General features: G+C 37.4%; 3 protein-coding genes across 6 annotated transcripts in view; all 3 read right to left on the bottom strand.

Moving 5' to 3' along the window:
* Positions 1 to 487, bottom strand: part of abca12 (ATP-binding cassette, sub-family A (ABC1), member 12) — a 57436-nt gene extending 56949 nt beyond the window's left edge. Inside the window, exon 1 of the mRNA XM_005723288.1 lies at positions 253 to 487. The gene's annotated coding sequence lies outside the window, so the exon portion shown is untranslated. The remainder of the gene's footprint in view (positions 1 to 252) is intronic.
* A 2953-nt stretch (positions 488 to 3440) lies between these two features.
* Positions 3441 to 9105, bottom strand: pofut2 (protein O-fucosyltransferase 2). Of its 2 annotated transcripts, none has more exons than XM_005723289.1 (9): positions 8876 to 9105; positions 8017 to 8270; positions 7498 to 7642; positions 6405 to 6515; positions 5823 to 5889; positions 5450 to 5575; positions 5152 to 5332; positions 4644 to 4767; positions 3441 to 3828 (listed from the first exon to the last, which is right to left on the bottom strand). In XM_005723289.1, exons 1-9 carry the CDS (start codon positions 9049 to 9051, stop codon positions 3675 to 3677), a joined length of 1338 nt encoding a protein of 445 aa, XP_005723346.1. In that variant the 5' UTR covers positions 9052 to 9105; the 3' UTR covers positions 3441 to 3674. The 2 variants fall into 2 exon arrangements, with proteins under 2 accessions (XP_005723346.1, XP_005723347.1); XM_005723290.2 differs by lacking the exon at positions 8876 to 9105 and adding an exon at positions 8372 to 8436.
* Positions 9106 to 10148: 1043 nt separating this feature from the next.
* The window catches only part of LOC102212671 (tubulin alpha chain-like), a 15285-nt gene continuing 5597 nt past the window's right edge, over positions 10149 to 19836 (bottom strand). Inside the window, exons 1-4 of one of the 3 annotated variants that reach the window (XM_005723292.1) lie at positions 19564 to 19679; positions 11479 to 11701; positions 11231 to 11379; positions 10149 to 11141 (exon numbers count right to left, since the gene is read on the bottom strand). In XM_005723292.1, coding sequence (XP_005723349.1) covers positions 10173 to 11141; positions 11231 to 11379; positions 11479 to 11701; positions 19564 to 19566 — 1344 coding nt within the window. In that variant the 5' untranslated portion in view covers positions 19567 to 19679 and the 3' untranslated portion in view covers positions 10149 to 10172. Of the gene's footprint in view, positions 11142 to 11230; positions 11380 to 11478; positions 11702 to 19563; positions 19680 to 19836 lie in introns of those variants that run through there. The other 2 variants (XM_005723291.2, XM_013908365.1) reach the window with 2 other exon arrangements.

The raw sequence follows: 19836 nt of genomic DNA on the forward strand, positions 1-19836 counted from the left end.
TATATAACTTGGTGAGAGTGTATTCATTAAGTAGCTCACATATAGGTTACTTAAATCATATGACAGTTTTGTTTTTTCTTCTTTTCTACAAGTCTCATCAACTGTAGCTAACATCTATAGCGCAAACCTCCGGAAATAAACGGTAGGTTTAAACTAATAATAAATAACAGAAATGTAAATTACATCAATGTTGTAATTGAGTTTAGCTCATTTAAGATAGGCACTCAAAAAAATAGTCCACTGCGCACTCACCTCGCAGCCGCTTTCCTTTTAATAGCTCAAATTATTTGTTATGTGAGTGTCGCTCGCAGATTTGCCAGGGAGGGCATGGCTCCTAGCAGGAAGCCCTTTCCATCAGTTGTTCACCGGAGTAAGACAGAAGAAGACCACGCTCAAACGTAGGAAAAAACCCTCTCTGAATGCCACCGCGGTTAGTGTAAAAGCAACAACAATACTGACAACCTCAACCTCTCTGTCGCTTGTCTTGTGCTTGCGTGTATGAAAAGGAAAATCTGGAATGGGCGTGTTCTCCTGTTGCACCTGTCTGCCCACAACAACAAAAATGGGCCGCATCTCTTAGAACAAGAAATCGCATACACTGGTACAAGAAAGGACGTTACTTGAGGACGCTTTATGTGCCTATCTTACTACAATATTTAAGTAGATTCTAGCTACCTCAGATAATCACAGCTGATAGATTTAGAGAAAAACCAGAGCTGCTTAGAGAAGCATATGACGGAATTAGAACTGGTATTTTTTCTTTTTAATGTTTCTGTATTTTGCCCTAAATGATAAATAGAAAACCTAAATTTAAAGGTTGCATTGACCTTAAATGCCTTCTTTTCGTTTCTATAACCAGTGAAAGTTAAACCTCTTATTAAATCTACAAGGTATGAAATTAAACACCTAATTATCTAGTGTTGTCAAGGAGCTACTGTATACGTCTCCACAGAGAACAGTCACAATGATATGTGTGAGGGATCCATTGGGAAAAGTTAGCACTCACACACAATACTGTTTCCACATAATGTTGAGAGGGAATACGATCCGTCCAATTAAATGATATCAAATCACCAATTGTAATAAATTACATATGAATAAAAATGATCTTACACATGTGTTCTTGTATTTTCAAAAAGAATAATATGACTGAAGCTTTCTTTCAAATGTACAAACATCCTGTACAGACCTTGTGAGAAAAATAAATGTTGACATTGACGTTGTTGCATTATGGTGAATTGTCCAAAAGTTGATTCTGTTCATCTGGACGTAGCGTTTTCAGTGGGAGAAACGTTTCGTCACTCATCCAAGTGACTTCTTCAATCTCAGCTGACTGCAGGTTTCCCCAGTCTTATAAACTTACAAACATATAGTGTACGCTGTTAAGTGCCAGGAGGATTGCCAGGATTTATACATCAGGGAAATCAAACAACATCTGGCAAAGCGGATGGCACAACACAGAAGAGCTACCTCGTCAGGCCAGGACTCTGCAGTCCTTTTACACCTATAGGCCAGTGGACACTCTTTCAATGATGAGGATGTACACATCCTGGACAGGGAGGAACGCTAGTTTGAGCACGGAGTCAAGGAGGCCATTTACGTGAAAAGGGAAAGACCATCTCTGAATTGAGGAGGGGGCCTAAGGGTGCATCTTTCGGCATCGTACAATGCTGTGATTGCAGCCATTCTCCAACTCTTTGTGAATGGTACTCATGGCCATTGACCATGACTATTCTATTCTACGATGAAGGAAGTGGGATGAGATGAGTGACGAAACGTTTCTCCCTCTGAAAACGCTACGTCCAGATGAACAGAATCAACTTTGGAGATTTCCTTACCTGGATGATTGAGCATGCATCAAGAAGATTATGGTGCATTCCATTATCTTTAACTCAGAGTATGAGCGGAAATTTACTGTCACCCAGTCTTTCTTTTATAGTACTAACATTTGTTATGCAGGCTGAGTATTACATACTCAGCCTGATTGTTTGATAAAAACAACAACTGCGAAACAATGGACAGCAGGAATAGGGTTGGGCCATTTCACCTATGCCCAGCAAGGCCATAGGTGACATATGACTAGCAATACTGGTTTCTGATCTTGCAGTGTGCTGGAAAAAAAAAGTCAGCTGTTTTATGCAGTGTACTGTCTTACCGCAGGAAGCTTATTCGACTAGCTACTGGAATCCAGTGATGTATAATACACTCTTCTTTTTGACTTTGCTCTATATAAAATTAGTTTTCATGACAATGTTGTGTGAAAGTCATGAGCAAGCCATTATTTTATATTTTTCCTTCAAGGACACAGACTTTATTGTAATAAAGTGTCTGGAACAATAGTTCTTCAGTCATTTTAAAGATCTTTCAAAGGTTTTCTTTGGATATTGGCTGCTTTGTCTCTTGTTTTCAGTCCAGTTTTTGTACCTGACCGTTTTCAGAGGAATGTCTTTTGTTTAAGTCACTTAACACTGACCTATTAGATCAGGAGAGAAGTACGACTGTAAGAGTCTTGACTTTCAATCTCAACAGAATGGTATAAGGGGGTTTTTTTGTTTTGTTTTTTTGCTTTATAAACTAAATGTTTACACATATTTTAAAAAGACAATACATCTTTTTTTTCATTTTCCCAAAAAGTGAGGGGTGGCAACACTTTTTGTTTCTTTGAAACAACGGAACAATTACAGAAAAAAATCAATTTGTAGGTAATTCGGTAAACTAGCTTGATTAAACATCTCCATTTACATATGTACCGGGGAAACTTAATTATAGTTGAAGAGAATTGGAATTATGTGGTGGTATTAATCAGATTCTGAAATAACAAAATATTTTATTTTAGTTTTAGTAGGTTTCTGGCAGGGTGGAAGGTAATAGGTAAAAGTGCCTTGAAAAAAACATGCAAGTCTTTTGTACAGTACCAGTTTGATGGCAAGTTATGTGTGACTTCTTTGTGTTATGCCAATACCACTCCCTGTAGTACTTTAAATTAGGATTGCATCGTGTATGCTTTGAAACAGTTTGCGGTTTAAAAATCAGGCTGGAAAAATTAGGCATTGTAACGTCTTCATCATGGTGGTATTTACAAAGTAAAATGCTTGACTTCTGTTTTCTAATTTCCTACCGTTCCAATACTGACAATATTATGAAAGGGCAGATACTGTATAAAAAAAGTGAAACGTTTTTGTGTTTCTAAAATCATAATTGATTGTGCTTCTTGATAAGACACTTCACAAAAGCAAGTTTTCTTAATCTAATTCACAGTATAACCTTTGATTACCAATTTGTAGAAAAACCCCCCACTGGATTTAAAATGAGAATACACCGTCTAATACTCTTTGTTCCATTACAAGATAATCTGTTCACCATTGCCATGAATACAAATAAAAATGAAAAATACAGTTAAAAAACAAAACAAAAAATAGCATGTATACAATCTAAAAAACTAAAATGTAAGCAGCTTTATTTTTTGAAAATTTAATTAATACTGTTTACATGTTTGGAAGTCCTCTCCTTTGCCTATTTAGCATAAAGTCCAAAAGAGCGGTCTTTTCAAACCTGGCAGCACAACACTGAAACCATGAAACGTAAATAAAAATGAACAACAAAATTATTAAAATATCTTGAAGATTCCAAACACTGCATTTGACCTTTGTATAACCAAACTCTTAATGGTCACATCAATAAACAATTTTCCAGTGCGTGGGCTGTTCACATTCTTTCTCAGTGTCCCCACAGAAACGGTTGTATGTAGTTTTGGGGTCAAAGCCCAGAATTTCCCTCTCTTCGTGGATCCGGAAAGAGAAAGTGGAAACTGATGTTCCAATAAAAAATCTGGAAAGACACGTAGAAAAATATAAATTCAAAGAAAGATGGTGTCCATGAAAACTACGCAATACGGTGAGAACAGCATGAGTCACCGTGAGTAGTTTTTCAAGTTGAAATATTTTCCATGGGCAGGAACAAGTGATAAAGCTATCGAAATATCTAAGCTATTTACTGTTGGGCATAGGTTAAAGAACTAGTATTTCCACAATAATCAAACAAACATTTTTAAACTGACGCACATTAATGTGCCTTTATCTCTAATTTAAAGGGGAAAAATTTGGGATATTTTTACATTTAGCTTAAATTAGTTTACTGGCAAAATCATAAAGAACAGCCGTACACAACAATAATGGGAACTTTGAACTACACAACACCTTTACCATAAGTTACAAGCTAATGTGCATTACATTCAAGGATAAAGGTGTTTGGCCACTATGTGACAGCATTTACCTTTTAGTATAGGTAATGGCTGAATGACATTTCCCCCTTGAAACTTACCATTAGCTGTATGTGCTTGCTGCTGAAGCTGCTCGGTTTAGAAAGACATGCAACACCACAAATTTGAAAACTCAAAATGTATCATCTATTTATATTTTCTCACTCAATACTCCTCTACAGAGCTAAAATAACACTACCATAATGTTATATTAATGTTAAAAATTGTAATGACTGGAATGACAAATTAACCAATTTTCATGTCATATATGTGTAATTTTATATTTTTTGAAATAAATAACCTGCCTTATTACTACTACTATCACAAATGTTATCAAATAATGCATTAAATACTGAATGTATTAAAACCGTGAAACTAAATATACCTTGCATGGGCACATATCCACTGGTCAATTATGGCAACTCCTCCATCTTTAAAGAGTTCGAGGTCCTCTGTGGATGGCTCAAAGCGCACCATGTCTGGCAACAACTTTTTCAGCTCCTTTATTTCTGCAAATTTTACAGATTAACAAGTATAATAAAATCATATACAGTAAGTATACTATCTATTAGATAAACTACTACTAAATGTTCGCACTGTTCTTTAAATATTTATTGAAAACTCACAGAAATACTCAGAAATTTAAACCACAGAGTATTACTGGACAATATTACAATATATATATATATATATTTATACATTTTGTAAATCAAGTTACCACACAGGATCCCTCGTCCGACAAAGAGTTAAAGGAATTATTAGCTGATTGTATTTTATTATAAGTATTAGCTAGAAAATAGTGTTCTAAAACTTGACTTAATATGCAAATCACTGAAGCTTCAATGCATTCAAGTATAATTTCTCTATCTTTAAAAATGTGTGTGTGTCACTACCTTCATCATCTGCATCTGTCGCAACAAAAACTTTATCAAGTTTATGTTTTTTCATCAAGCTGCGTATTTTTTTGACAGCTCCCTTAAGACTCGGCACATCTTCTCTGTGACCCCAGATAAAGTCTTTCCGGCGCAGGTGGACGCCCAGATATGAACCACCTTTAGCTGAGCCAGGCTTGGCCTGAGGAGTGATCAAAAAATAGCACATCACTTTTTAAAATGCTGCTCAACATGGAAAATGGTCACACCCATAACTAGTACAATCCCATAAATATACTATTATAAGACACTGTCAAACCTTCATACGAGTCCAGTCCTCGCTGTATGGCGTATGGTCTGTTTCATCTGTAGAGTTTAGATGTCTTGATCTGAAGTTATCCCCTATGAGACGCAGGTGCTTTGCAAAAACCATGCTGCGTCGTGTCTAGAATAGACACAGACCACAGTTTACAGACAGCAAAGTTTTCCAGAATCCCATTGTTTTTGAAAATGCAAAAGATACATAATGTAACTTATTATCAGTAACAATACAGTGATGCCACAGTAATGCTACAGTATACTACACATAGAAAAAGTCTAGGAAGAATAACACTGCCTAAGACGACCTAACCTAACCTGAAACATAAGACGTGACGTATCACGAACTGAAAATTCTATAGTTCTTGACTTACATTCCAGTAGTCCTTCCCAGCATAGTGATCATGAAGGAGCGTCTCTGCTCGGTCGAGCATAACAGATCTGCAAAAACAACAGCATGCAAACAAGATTACCACTGTAGGTGTCATAAAATCTGACAGAGCTATGAGTAATGGCAGAGCTGAATAATAATGAAGCGAGATCATCTTTCAGACATGTTCCAAAAAAAAAGAAGATCATATGATCATCATTTTTTTAAAATGATGATCATATGATCAGCTTTATGTTGAAACAATGTCACCCTGTTATTATGCATACTTTTTTATATTAACTTGTATTCTGAATTACACACCAGGAATAGAAATGTCTAATTGTAATGCCTATACTGAAATGGTACACCAAGTTGAACTAATGTAATGTTTTAAAGTTCTTTAGAGTTTTAAGTCATTTCAATTTAAGGTGGAAATAGTGACTTTTAATGAAGACATGTTACATTAAATCCAAACGTTTTACCAGCATCACTCAACAGCTTTTACAGTTTGACTGATGCCAGATAACAAATAACAATAACGTATGGTTGGTGACTTTTTTATTAGCATGTTCCTTTGTAGACTCACGTCGCTGTAATGTTTTTCTGAAGAACCGGTGCTATGACGGATGCATGGCCTTGTGCTGATAAACACGTTACATTTCGAGCTCTCGTCTCTTCGTATCCCCAAAACCAGCCCCTAAAAAACAGACAAGATACATGTGGCAAGTAGTGGGCACGGATAGACACAGAACTGTGAATATGTGCTATCTACAGTATTGTGCAAAGATCTCGAACCACACCTCATTTCTTTATGTTTTCCTAGAAATGTCAGTAATATGTCCCAGGAAGACTGAAAGTCAATATTTTATAATCTAATAGATCATTTTATTCTGTGTGCACTTCTTCTTTTGTCCTCCAATTGTCCAGTTTCCTCGGACTTTTTAAGGACACACTGCATCATGCCAAAACACAGTGGGGGAAATAACTGCTGAATGTGCAAGTTTGCTTATTTACAAAGAAATGAACAGTCTCTAATTTTTGTTGTTTCAGTTTAATGCCGACAGATAGAATATCAACCAAAAATCCAGAAATAAAGGCACATTAAATTAAAATTATAAATTGATGCATGTCATTGAGTTAAATAAGTATTTGATCCCCAAGCCCCAATTTAAAATACGGTAAGTTCTTTGCTAAGTTATCTGTTATGTGTAGCCACAAAACTACTTCATCCCATCAGTCAGGTGCTTTTTATGCTTTAATGATTCATGGGTCAAGTGGTATCTAGTGGTTTAACAAACATAAAATATTTCTCTGAAAATGGCCAGGTGGAAAGACCAGACTTAAAAACCCTGAAACAACTTGAAAAGGTTTGGAAACCTATTTCTCAAGACCACTTCTGGCTCCTTGGAAGAAAATTTCACAGAAATGAGGGGTGAATCAAAACTTTTGCAAAGTACTGTAGACATGAAGTAGGTTTGTGTATTTTCTTGTGTAATTACATCTTTGTTACTAAAAAACAAATATATTCATCACACTAATACCCACATCTTTACTTCTGACCCCTGTCATGATACAGATAATGGCATCTAGTTGTTGTGTGTAACAAAATGTATGAGTGGTATTGTATTCGTAATGCAATGTTTTATAAATGTTGCTGGTTTTCTGCATTGTTTAATCACCTGTAGTAGCCATGTTTATCTTTGGAGTACATCAACTTCTCGATGCATGGCCGCTCGTCAACCTTTTCCTCCCATTTTCCGTCAGTCCATCCTTCCGCATAGTTTTGCAGTACCAGAACATGGTCTATAAACGGGCCTCCATTTTCTACACCAAGGAGAGTTCAGTTTGCCATAAACAAATAATTGTGTTGGAAAAGGTTTTAATTTATATATTTTAATTTATTGAGCTTGAAACTCCCGTTCAAGCTCGGGTCCAGCGGCCTGGGAGCTTAAGGGTCCTGCGCACTATCTTAACTGTTCCTAGGACAAGGTAGGCGAGTGGCTCCAGCAGATCCCAGGAACAACATCCGAGATCTCTATCCAGAAGAGCGCAGGACCCTCAAGCTCCCAGAGGACCTGAGCGTGAAGGATAGACCGCCAGCAGGGGCAGGAAGGGAATTTTTTTTATATATATTAGATATATCTCTTTCAAAAAAATGAAAATGAAACCTAGTCTGCATCACCCATCCAAATGCTCACCAGCAATGAATTCTTCATACTCAATAACAGGTACGTTGGCCTGAAGGCTAGTAAGGCTGAAGAACTCCCCCCATGGAATGCGGATTTGATGGAGGTTAGGGCTCTGCCAGTGGTAAAGGCGACCCCATGGGGGAAGCACCAACACCCAGTCATCTCCTTCTTTCCTCAATGTCTTGACCAGAGAAGCCATGCGAATATAGACATCTCTGCGCAGATTGAAACCCTCTGGAGGGTTTACATCATACAAAAGGTACCTGTGGTGACAAGACAAAGGCATAGCACATTATTTGTATACTGTAGGTAATACTTTCCAAAATTGAGGTACCACCTTTAAACTTTAGAAAGCCTTACTCACTGTTGCAAATTTAGCTTTTAGTGACCCAGGAAGTTGTTTTCTCTCTTTTTTTTTTTTGTTACAGCAGGCTGTTTAACAATTCTGGAAGTTACAGTCTGATCAAACAAATAAGCATGGATACAAATAACTTATACATATCACCTAACTACAGAAAGCAATAATACACATACAATAACCAGAACACTAAATTCTGCATTAAAGGTAAACACAAATGAAATCATGTTGTTTCAGAACTCCACTATAGAACAAAAATGTTCTGGCTGTTCTGGATTTGTGGTAATTTTATGGAAGAAGGCATTAAATTGTAAAGTTTTTTAATAGATTAAGATGACGTTTGACATAGTCAAAGCTGGCACGATATCAATATAGACTTAAAAGGCCAAAAAGAAAAAAAACCCCGACGTGTTAACTACAAAGAAACACTGCCTGTACGGTTAAATGAACAGCTGCTTCCAAATTTACGTTAGCATTGCTGGTTAGCCCACCGTTACGCTATAAACTTACCGCAAATCCCTGGCGGCAGCGATGGGTGCAGTAACCGTCTGGCTTGCGCTAAATACATTATCACTATTTCCTTCATCGAATACGGAAAGGGCGACGAAAACTGACAGCAAGAACGAACTGAAAGAACACGCTGAAGCAAATAACATCAGTAGTCTATTCAGTACGCTCTGCGCCATATTGACTCTGAGCCACGCACTTCCGGAAGCGTCTGCTGGTTGCCGGGCAACCAGCAATCGCAGACGCAGACGACAAAAACGAGGCCAGAGTGCAAAAGATTTGTTGTTCTTGTTTTGTTTATCTATGTAGATAACTTACATTTTTAAAATATAAATATCTTGTTGACTGCTACATGCTTCCTTTCTGTGCAGGCAGTGCTGTGCTGCCATATTCACAATCAGACTTTTTTTAAGTAGATATTTCACAAGTTATATGGCTAATTTCCAACCCCTAGACAGGATAAAGCTAGTGTCAAAGGTAGAATTAGGTGAGTGAATCTAATCAAAATATTACCTTAAAGTAAAATACTTGATAATATATAAAATACTTGATATATGCTATCTTTGATTTAACTTAACACTGCACCATCAGAGTATGCCTGGACTAAACTGCGTTTTTTCATACAGCCAAAAGTGTTGAATGTATAAGCGGGTTGTGGCATGTAATTATTTTGTTATGATTGAGAGAGAATCTCCATGCTGTCACTGCAAGGATCGCCAGGTTGCAGGACAGGAAAAATTAACTAATTAAACACTAGCTTGCCTATCGAGATCAAAAGTCTTCAATAAATGAAGTGACACCTTCCCACTTTAATCCCTGCTTACAGTGTTGAAGAGTAAATATTTTACTTAAATTTGAGTTTGAGAATTACGTTCTCTGTGAGCTGCACACAGAATTTAGGGGAGGCATTTCACAGCATGGTTGAAAAAACACAGGAGGCTACAACACACAATGTCCCCTTACTGAAATGTTTTTGAATAAATATTTGAATAAATAATAATTTGAAAACATTAATATAAAGTTTGATTTCTTGAAAAAGAAAAAAAGAAATGACAGATCACTCAAGCATTTTATATAGTACTGTATTTTGGAAGCAATTTTTTGAGCAACAACAGTTCAAAACAGTTTATTTTACTTTTTATCATAGTGCTACAAACTAAACAACCTACAGAGTCTGTAGGTATCGAGAGTAAATAAAAGTAAATTGATTAGAATTTAACGTTTTAATCTCACTTCTACAAATAATAAATAACCAATATTAGTTTTATCCCAGAAAATAACAAATAAGATATAATGCATTTTAATATTCATCATCATCTTCAAATGAATTGATACCTGCCACCTCTTCATAATCCTTCTCCAGAGTAGCCATATCTTCTCTGGCCTCTAAGAACTCTCCTTCCTCCATGCCCTCCCCAACATACCAGTGAACAAATGCTTTCTTGGCGTACATCAGGTCAAACTTGTGGTCCAGTCGGGCCCAGGCCTCAGCGATGGCTGTGGTGTTGCTTAGCATGCAGACAGCCCTCTGCACCTTGGCCAGGTCTCCACCAGGAACCACAGTTGGAGGCTGGTAGTTGATGCCCATCTTGAAATTTGTGGGCAACCAATCCACAAACTGAATGGTGCGTTTGGTCTTGATTGCTCTGATAGCAGAGTTGATATCTCTGGACACCACATTACCACGATACAGCAGACAACAGAGCATGTATTTACCTTGACGAGTATCACATTTTAGCATCTGGTTTGAGGGTTCAAAGCACTCATTGGAGATTTCAGCCACAGACAGCTGCTCATGGTAGGCTTTCTCAGCAGAGATGACTGGGGCATAGGCGGCCAGAGAAAAATGGATACGAGGGTAGGGCACCAAGTTGGTTTGGAAGTCTGTCAGGTCAACATTCAAGGCTCCATCAAAACGAAGTGATGCTGTAATGGATGAGACTATTTGGCTAATAAGCCGGTTGATGTTGGTGTAGGAAGGACGTTCAATATTAAGGTTTCTTCGATAGATGTCATAAATGGCTTCATTGTCCACCATGAAGACACAGTCAGAGTCCTCCAGGGTGGTGTGGGCAGTCAGGATGGAATTGTAAGGCTCCACCACTGCTGTGGAAACATGAGGGGCAGGGGAAACAGCCAGTTGAAGCTTTGACTTTTTGCGAAACTCAACAGAGATTCTCTCCATCAGCAGGGAGGTGAAGCCAGAACCAGTTCCTCCACCAAAGGAGTGAAAGACCAAAAATCCTTGAAGACCATTGCACTGATCAGCCTGTAGATATGGAGAAAAAAAAACACTAAGACTGGTGGTTGATTGAGCTTGATTGCAAGTTCTTGTCTCTCTAATTGCTACTCGCCTACCAGTTTGCGGATCCTGTCAAGGACAGAGTCAATGATCTGTCTCCCAATGGTGTAGTGTCCACGGGCATAGTTGTTAGCTGCATCCTCCTTTCCTGAGATCAGCTGTTTAGAGTGAAATAGCTGACGATATGTTCCTGTTCGAACTTCATCTGGAAAATTAAAAGAGAACACAAACTCATCTGTTATAGGAAGTGTTTTTAGTTAAAAGCTTTTAGTTCAATTAAGCTCAGATTCAGAGCACTACTTACCTATGACAGTGGGCTCCAGGTCAACAAAGATTGCTCTGGGGACATACTTCCCAGCCTCTGTTTCACTGAATAAAGCACTAGAGCAATGATTGTTGCCACCTATAGGCTTGTCACTAGGCATTTGGCCATCTGGCTGGATTCCATGCTCTAGACAGTAAAGCTCCCAACAGGTGTTTCCTATCTGAACACCAGCCTGGCCTACATGAATGGAGATGCATTCGGGCTGCAAAAAACAAAACAATCCCCCCCATGCCCCAAAACAAAACAGTATATGTTTATGAAAAGAAAACACCAAAATACCACATTTGGACATTGTACACATGCTGAACAATTCTAGGAAGCAATTTGGAAATTTTGCCACTAGATGGAAGCAAAGAGATATTTAAGAAAGAAAAAAACAAGCAAAATGGCAGCTGTCACTAGATGTTATTTATGTACCTGCAAAGATCAGTCAGGAGCTCAAAAACAAACAAACAATGGCAGTCAAATTCTGCACTTATTCTGCACAAAATATATTTTTATTTATCTGTCATAAGCTAGAGAAAAAAATATAAAGCTTTGGGGTTTATCCTTTTATGTCTTGGCTAGTAGACCACAAAGAGCCAAACTGCTTTCTACCAGTGTTTTTTTAGACTTTGTTTTAACAGCTCATGGATCATGTAGACAATATCTACCGGAATTTAAGGTCAGGATGACATAAAAATAAACAAAAAGGTGGCTGTTGTTTAGTCCACATGAGGTAACATGACACTGAGGTAATGGTAAACAAGAGTCATGGTGGCTGTGTGGCAGGCAGGCAGGAGTGGTGGACCCAAAACGCAGGACTCTTTGGAGACGAGATTTAAACTGAAAACGCAGCTTTATTGCTGGACAACCTTCTACATAAAATAAGACTCACAAAAGCAAAACAAAATTCTAAGCTGAGGTGCTGGCGGACTGGAAATCATGAACACATAACAAGTTGAAGGTACAACATGACAGGGAGCACAGGAAAACACAGGGCTTATATACACAGGGGAGTAATCAGGGAATGGGCAACAGGAGGGAGACACAGCTGAGAGAAATCAGGCTAACGAGACAGGGGAGAGGTAAAACTGAACGCACTGACATGAGACATGAACTTTCAAAGTAAAACAGGAAACCAGAAACCATCACACACAGACTCAACACTGAGAGGCAGACAGAAAATAACACATGGAACCCAAACTATACATGAGGCAACAAATCCTTAAACACGGATAAACAGAAATCTAGAATTCCAATAACAATCAAAGCACAAGCGTATCAAAGGGCAGCCCATAGTGCCAAAATAAACCAAAACATTAGAAACTCAAAATGCTGGGTCGAACCGACCCAGAACCATGACAACAAGTTGAACTGCAAGGATTGTAAGAAATTATGTATCTATGTAGCAATGGGCGACAAAATAAAGTCTAATTGATCTGCGAGTGCTAAATAAATAATCTCAAACCATGCAGAAGATTTAAAAAAAGAAGAAGCAAAACCTCAGTTCGCCATATGACAATCTGTTGAGAAACTTTACCTGATTCTCCAAAGGGAAACGTGATGCATCCCTGCAGTAACCCACCACTTTAGTGTCTTCAGAATGTGTGGCCCCCAGAGCCTTATGGATTGAGTGGAAGATAGGGGTACATCTTCAGTTATGCTACAGGGGACCTCGGTCTGAGCCAGCTTGATAAGGGTGAGACTTTAGGAGAAAGGTGCTTTGTGGCTCTAATGACTCCTAAGTATTAGCCTTGCCCATGAGGAGGTGAAGCCTTTTGCAGTAAAAGAAGAGAGGCGGTGCCTGTGGCTGTGTCCAAGACTGCATTTCTGGAAAGAAGATAGTTTTCAGCGCTGTTTGGAATTTGAAAACAAGTGATTCTCGGAGTGTTTTACTCCGAGAATCACTCGAGAATCTGACTTGTTATTAAGTGAAATATCTCAACAACTGTTGTTTAGATTTCTTTCTTGTTAAGGAGTTTCTGACTGATACATATTAAAGTCTGTCTCAGGATAAACTATAATAACTCTAAATCATGTGGCTGGACGTCAGACTTTGCTTTGACTGTTTCGCCAGCGCCTGCATTGCAGTGCCATCTAGAGGTATTTGGGTCAATTGGGTTATGAACACACACACATACCACCTGGTAAACCTGCAATGTTATTATCAAGCCAATAGGATATTTTCTTTTATTGTTTTTCAATTCCACTTCTCTGATTTTATAATTTTGATGTCTTTAGTCTCGTCTTACTGAGCAGAAAACTGTATTTTCCCCCCTCAATCATCTACCCAGCACTGTCATCAGTTTGAATAGGAGCTCTCAGTGGAAGAACCCATTTTACAGATCTGGCATTGTTGTAAATGTATATAATTCAGACTGCACACAGCCATAATTTCTACAGAGAATCAATGTATGTGTAACAGACTAACCTTTACACTGTTTTACAAAAATATGAGCAGGATATTATGTTGTACATACAGAAAAATGCCATTTTAACTATTTTAGTATGATCGGAACACCAGGCACCCTTTAACAAATGTAATTATTTTATTCTGTTTTTGCAGCTGTCCATACATCAATACTGTATTTAACAAAGTGTAGCCCAATATTTTCATTTTTTCAATCAATTTCTTTATTTAATAAAATATTTCTTTCCAGATCTATTTTTCATGATGAAAGATAACATGATGAAAAATACCAAGACAAAACATGAACAATAGCATAACAAATCTTGGGAAATCCTGCCTCTGGACTATCCCTAAAACCACATGTAGCTCAAAGGCGAAGCAATATCTGTTCATTTATGTTTGCACAGACAGAGATCCACAATATATGTGTGTTAACCAATTGCTTGTGTATGTTTATACTCTGCAACAAACATCTTTTTGCTACCAAAAAAGGAAGATATTTAATACCAGAAAATTGGCAGTGTTCGTTTGAACATAGTGCTTTTAGTGGGTGAAATGTTTCATCATTCATCCAAGTGACTTTTTCGGGTGTATGCAAATGCAAAGCATTCATAAAAAAAAACAGAAAGGAGAAAAAAAGTGGAGGTGTAGTCCAGGACGGTATATGTGTTTGAAAAAATGACAAATGATACCCACAGTGTCTCTGACTAAGGTAGTTCCTTGACTGAATTAAACAAATGTTGTATACATTTTCTTTGGCTGGAAATTAATTCCTATTCTGTAGTTGTTTTCTTTTTCTCTTTTTTGTTCTCCACAAACATGACAGTAGCAGACATTGTGTGCATTGTGTTTCTGCACCACTTAAATTTAAGAAGTCCTTTTGCCAGGCCCTCTAATTGAAAAGCACTAATTGCTTTGCATATCCTTTGGAAAATATTTGGGACTATAGACCTAATAAGCCCTATGACATTTGTATTTGAAATCGCAAAGCTGCACCAGGTTCTTTTATGCAACAGTTGATAGCAGCCAGGAAATAATATTTAGCTGATGAACTGATAAATCAACTAAACACTTTTCATAAGTATTATTCAGACAATGAAGTCTCTTACTTTGAGATTCAAGTTAGTAAGTACTGTAATAACAGTATGCATATATGTAGTGTTATTGAAACGCTACTGTTTTAATGACTCTAGCATTCACAGTTAACAGTAAAAATACAACACAAGACTTGTTATTATCCACTCTCTTGATTCCAGCATACTTATCAAAAGACAGGGGAGACAATGTAAAGCAAGTTACTGCTGTTTTTTTGTGTGTGTGTGTGTGTGTGTGTGTGTGTGTGTGTGTGTGTGTGTGTGTGTGTGTGTGTAGATTTAAAAAATGCAGGATGATGATGGTAATGAAAAGAAATAAACGAGTTCATCAGTGCCAGATGAGACATTTTTTTGGATGTTTTTCTAAAAATCTATTTGGCTTTTTGTTTGTTACCATGACCATAACAATTAAAAAATGCCTGCCTGCTGTAGTATTGGCAAAATATTGGTTAGAAACATATCCGGTATATCACTGAAAACCCCTTTTCTTGTGACCTTTAGACTTCCAGTTTATTTGGTTTACCATTATGTCACCATTAGGTGCGTTGACTACACATTATTTTTTACACATAATGACCTTGAGCTGTCAAAACAAAGTTTAAAGAAAAGGGACTTGTATCATTTTATGAACTTTAGCACAGAAAATATTTATGTATCATTTATCAGCCAAGTTATTAGAGTGATTTCATAGAAAATATACTTGCATATATTTACTGTTGCATTTGTCACACAGTCATTTTCCTTGCAGATTTATCAGTTAGCAAAGCTTTGTGTAGTATTTATTTTAGGTTTCTCATGTTAACCTATCACCAAGCTGTGAGTGGTTGCTGTTCCAATAAACACCGACTGTTGATCATCAAAACAGTGGTCCTTGTCAGGTAAACCTTTGCAGCAAATCTGTAGAAAGTGTGTGTTACCTTGATTTTACTATTTGGAAACTGAGAGATTTTGATAACTGCAAGTATGATAATTAACTATTATTTAGGGATTGTCAAAGACAAATGCCTCCCTAACTGTCTCTGTTTTTAAAAAAAATTAATTTTCAAACATGCGTGTACAAAACTACAAACATGTCTGACTTGATATTCCAGTTTTTGTTGGTAACAGAAAAATGCAGGTTGAAATGAATACTCACAAATCTACCAGAAACAGATTACAAGGAAGAACAAGCAAAATAAAGTCAACAGTAAACTTCCGCTTCAGGAAGTGTTGGCTTGCTTATTTCTTGTCACAGTAAGACCTGGAAGATATACATAATGAATTTAAAATATGAGAAGATGAGAAATAATGATTCACTGCCAAATGTTTTGTTGTTTTTGACCTTAACATGCATTTGACAACATCTTGTATGTTTGAGTGTTATTTGAATCTTTTGTAATAATCATTTACTTCTTTTTCGTTAGGTCACTAGTTTTGCATGTAGAATAACCGTGGTCAGGACCATCATGCTTATCCTGACTGTATCTGTGCTTTCCAATTCTATGAATCAAGCAATTCTCTTTGCAGTCACAACCGACAGTCTAAGAGTTTAAACTTTGTAACTAATATAGTTTAGCATGAATCAAATGCATTACTTTGTGGATATTCACAGTTTTATGTTGAGTGTTACTCATCCAGACCATGCAGGGGATGTTTCTCCTGTTATACAGTGGGATGCAAAAGTTTGGACATCCTTGTTAATAGTCATTATTTGCCTGTATAAATCGTTGGTTGTTACAATAAAAAAAAAAAAGTCAGTTAAATATATCATATAGGAGACACACGCAGTGATATTTGAGAAGTGAAATTAAATGTATTGGATTTACAGAAAATGTGCAATAATTGTTCAAACAAAATCAGGCAGGTGCATAAATTTGGGCACTGTTGTCATTTTATTGATTTCAAAACCTGTACATTAATTATTGGCACTCAAATTGGCTTGGTAAGCTCAGTGAACCCTGACCTACATACACAGGTGAATCCAATAATGAGAAAGAGTATTTAAGGGGGTCAATTGTAAGTTTCCCTCCTCGTTTAAGTTTCTCTGAAGAGTAGCAACATGGGGGTCTCAAAACAACTCTCAAATGACCTGAAGACAAAGATTGTTCACCCTCATGGTTTAGGGGAAGGATACAGAAAGCTGTCTCAGAGATGTAAGCTGTCTGTTTCCACAGTTAGGAATATATTGAGAAAATGGAAGACCACAGGCTCAGTTCAAGTTAAGGCTCAAAGTGGCAGACCAAGAATAATCTCGGATAGACAGAAGCGACGAATGGTGAGAACAGTCAGAGTCAACCCACAGACCAGCACCAAAGACCTACAACATCATCTTGAAGCAGATGGAGTCACTGTGCATCGTTCAACCATTCGGCGGAATTTACACAAGGAGATGCTGTATGCGAGAATGATTCAGAGGAAGCCTTTTCTCCGCCCACAGCACAAACAGAGCCGCTTGAGGTATGCTAAAGCACATTTGGACAAGCCAGCTTCATTCTGGAATAAGGTGCTGTGGGGCTGTGTGGCCAGTGCAGGGACTGGGAATCTTGTCAGGGGAGGGACACATGGATTCCACTCAGTATCAGCAGATTCTGGAGACCAGTGTCCGGGAATCTGTGACAAAGCTGACACTGCGCTGGGGTTGAACCTTTCAACAAGACAATGACCCGAAACACTGCTCAAAATCCACTAAGGAAGGGGTATGGAACATTGGTCCTCGAGAGTCTGTGTCTTTCAGGTTTTAGATCTCACCTGAATCAAATGATTAGTTCATTACCAGGCCTCTGTAGAACTTCAAGACATGTTGAAGAGGTAGTTTAACATTTAAATCAGCTGTGTTGGATCAAGGACGCATCTAAAACCTGCAGGACACCGGCTCTCGAGGCCTGGAGTTCCCTACCTCTGCACTAAGGCATTCATGCAGAGGAACAAATACAACATTCTGGAATGGCCATTTCAGTCCCCAGATCTGAATATTATTAAAAATCTGTGGTGTGAGTTAAAGAGAGCTGTCCATGTTCGGAAGCCATCAAACCTGAATGAACTAGAGAATTTTTGTAAAGAGGAATTGTCCAAAATACCTTCAACCACAATCCCAACTCTCATTGGAACCCACAGGAAGCGTTTAGAGGCTGTAATTTCTGCAAAAGGTGGCTCTACTAAATATTGATTTCATTATTTTTATTTTTATTTATTTTTTTGTTGTCGTGCCCAAATTTATGCACCTGCCTGATTTTGTTTAAACTATTATTGCGCACTTTCTGTAAATCCAATAAACTTCATTTTGTTTCTAAAAATATCACTGTTTGTCACTTTTTTTTTTTTTGTAATTGTAACAACCAACGATTTATACAGGAAAATAATGACTATTAACAAGGTTGCCCAAACTTTTGCATCCCACTATAACTCTTTGGATAAAATCTACCCTTCAAAATACAAGGTTATAGGTTGATGGTGGCATCAAAGATTCATGTCATTTCAGATTAGAACTACTGTTGCACACAGTTTTAACTACCTTTCAGCACACTTGGCATGTAAGGAATCTTTTTAATTTACTCTCAGAACATATTTTTGTGTATCTCTGTGACCTTTTCTTTAAACACAGTGCAATATTTACACCGAATATATTTCACAAGGAATGGCATATTTATGAATTTATAATGCAATTTTAACAGCACAAATGAGCAGAAGTTTCTGACAGTGAAATATGTGACTAAAAATGCAGTGCATCAGCAGCCATTTGTAGAAGCTGCAAGGTCATGTCTCAGCATGCTTGATTATTAAGAGTAATTCTAAAACTTTAAAAAAAATGTATTAACCAGGCCATTCATTTAATCTGCAAATGCTGTACATACCTGCATGTTTAACAGGGCTACTTGAATTTTAAAGGAAAAATCTTTCCTGTTCTGCAGGTTGATAGATGTAAAAGATACACTTACATTCCACACTGACTTAAAGGCTATGGTTTTAATCACCACACGTTGTAACAAACAATTATTAGCTTTTTATTTCTTTAGTTATTAGTATTATAGGCTACAAGATCATGTCTCTTTCAGGTAGGAGGTATTTGTGCCATTTGATTAGTAACATGTGATCTTTGTAATGTTTTAAACTTTGGTTATAGAAAGTAACCAGGTCATAGATGAAAGTGATTTGTTTGTATTTTTTATTAGTATCCTTAATTGCTATTTGAAAGAACCAAAAAATGTCCTTAAATTTGAAAAACACTAGACCTAATAAAAAGACTTTCTTTCTTTCTTTAACATCTACATTAAATCTCCATTGTAATTTTAATGGTCATCTCTTGATGAGTTGAAAGTGTCTAATCATCAAAACTGCTTATCCAGGACAGCAGTCAGCTCAGCTTGACTGCCAGTCATTGAGCTAAAAATCTATTTCTGCTGCAGGAGGCCACACGGGGAGCAGTAGCAAGAATCCCTGCATCACCCACTTTAAATCTGGAGCATTTAAATAGATCTACTGAACATTCGTTGACACATATTGCAGAAATGCACCTGCTAAGGAAACATTTCATAGAAGATAAACCTTTCTAAAGTTTGAAGAAGAAATTTCTTCACAGTCTACTGACAGAATTATGCTTACCATTGTTGATTGTTGGTAGATTGGCCCTCAATGAAAAGCGAGTCCCAACTGGTTTCAGCTTCTATGTAACTTGTTACAGTGGCTGTCACTGCAGCTTGACAGAGTAATATCAGGAGATCGAGGAGCTGGTATTTGTGGCTGGAAACAACTCCCAGCAAATTCTAAAACACACCCACTTTTCTAAAGAAATCAACAAGTCTAAACAATCATGTGTTTCGTATTTCAAAGAAACTGAGAAGTTACCCAATTGACGAGACAACTCTGTGTCCTGAA

Source organism: Pundamilia nyererei, unplaced genomic scaffold, assembly GCF_000239375.1.
Source record: "Pundamilia nyererei isolate P.nyererei 1_Seehausen unplaced genomic scaffold, PunNye1.0 scaffold00009, whole genome shotgun sequence".
NCBI lineage: Eukaryota > Metazoa > Chordata > Actinopteri > Cichliformes > Cichlidae > Pundamilia > Pundamilia nyererei.

Coding starts and splice junctions, on each gene's coding strand:
- pofut2 (XM_005723289.1), bottom strand. CDS start 9,051: ATGGCGCAGAGCGTACTGAATAGACTACTGATGTTATTTGCTTCAGCG. Junction 5,890..6,404: donor CAGAAAAACATTACAGCGAC/GTGAGTCTACAA, acceptor TTGTTTTTGCAG/ATCTGTTATGCTCGACCGAG. Junction 4,768..5,151: donor GACAGATGCAGATGATGAAG/GTAGTGACACAC, acceptor TAAAATTTGCAG/AAATAAAGGAGCTGAAAAAG.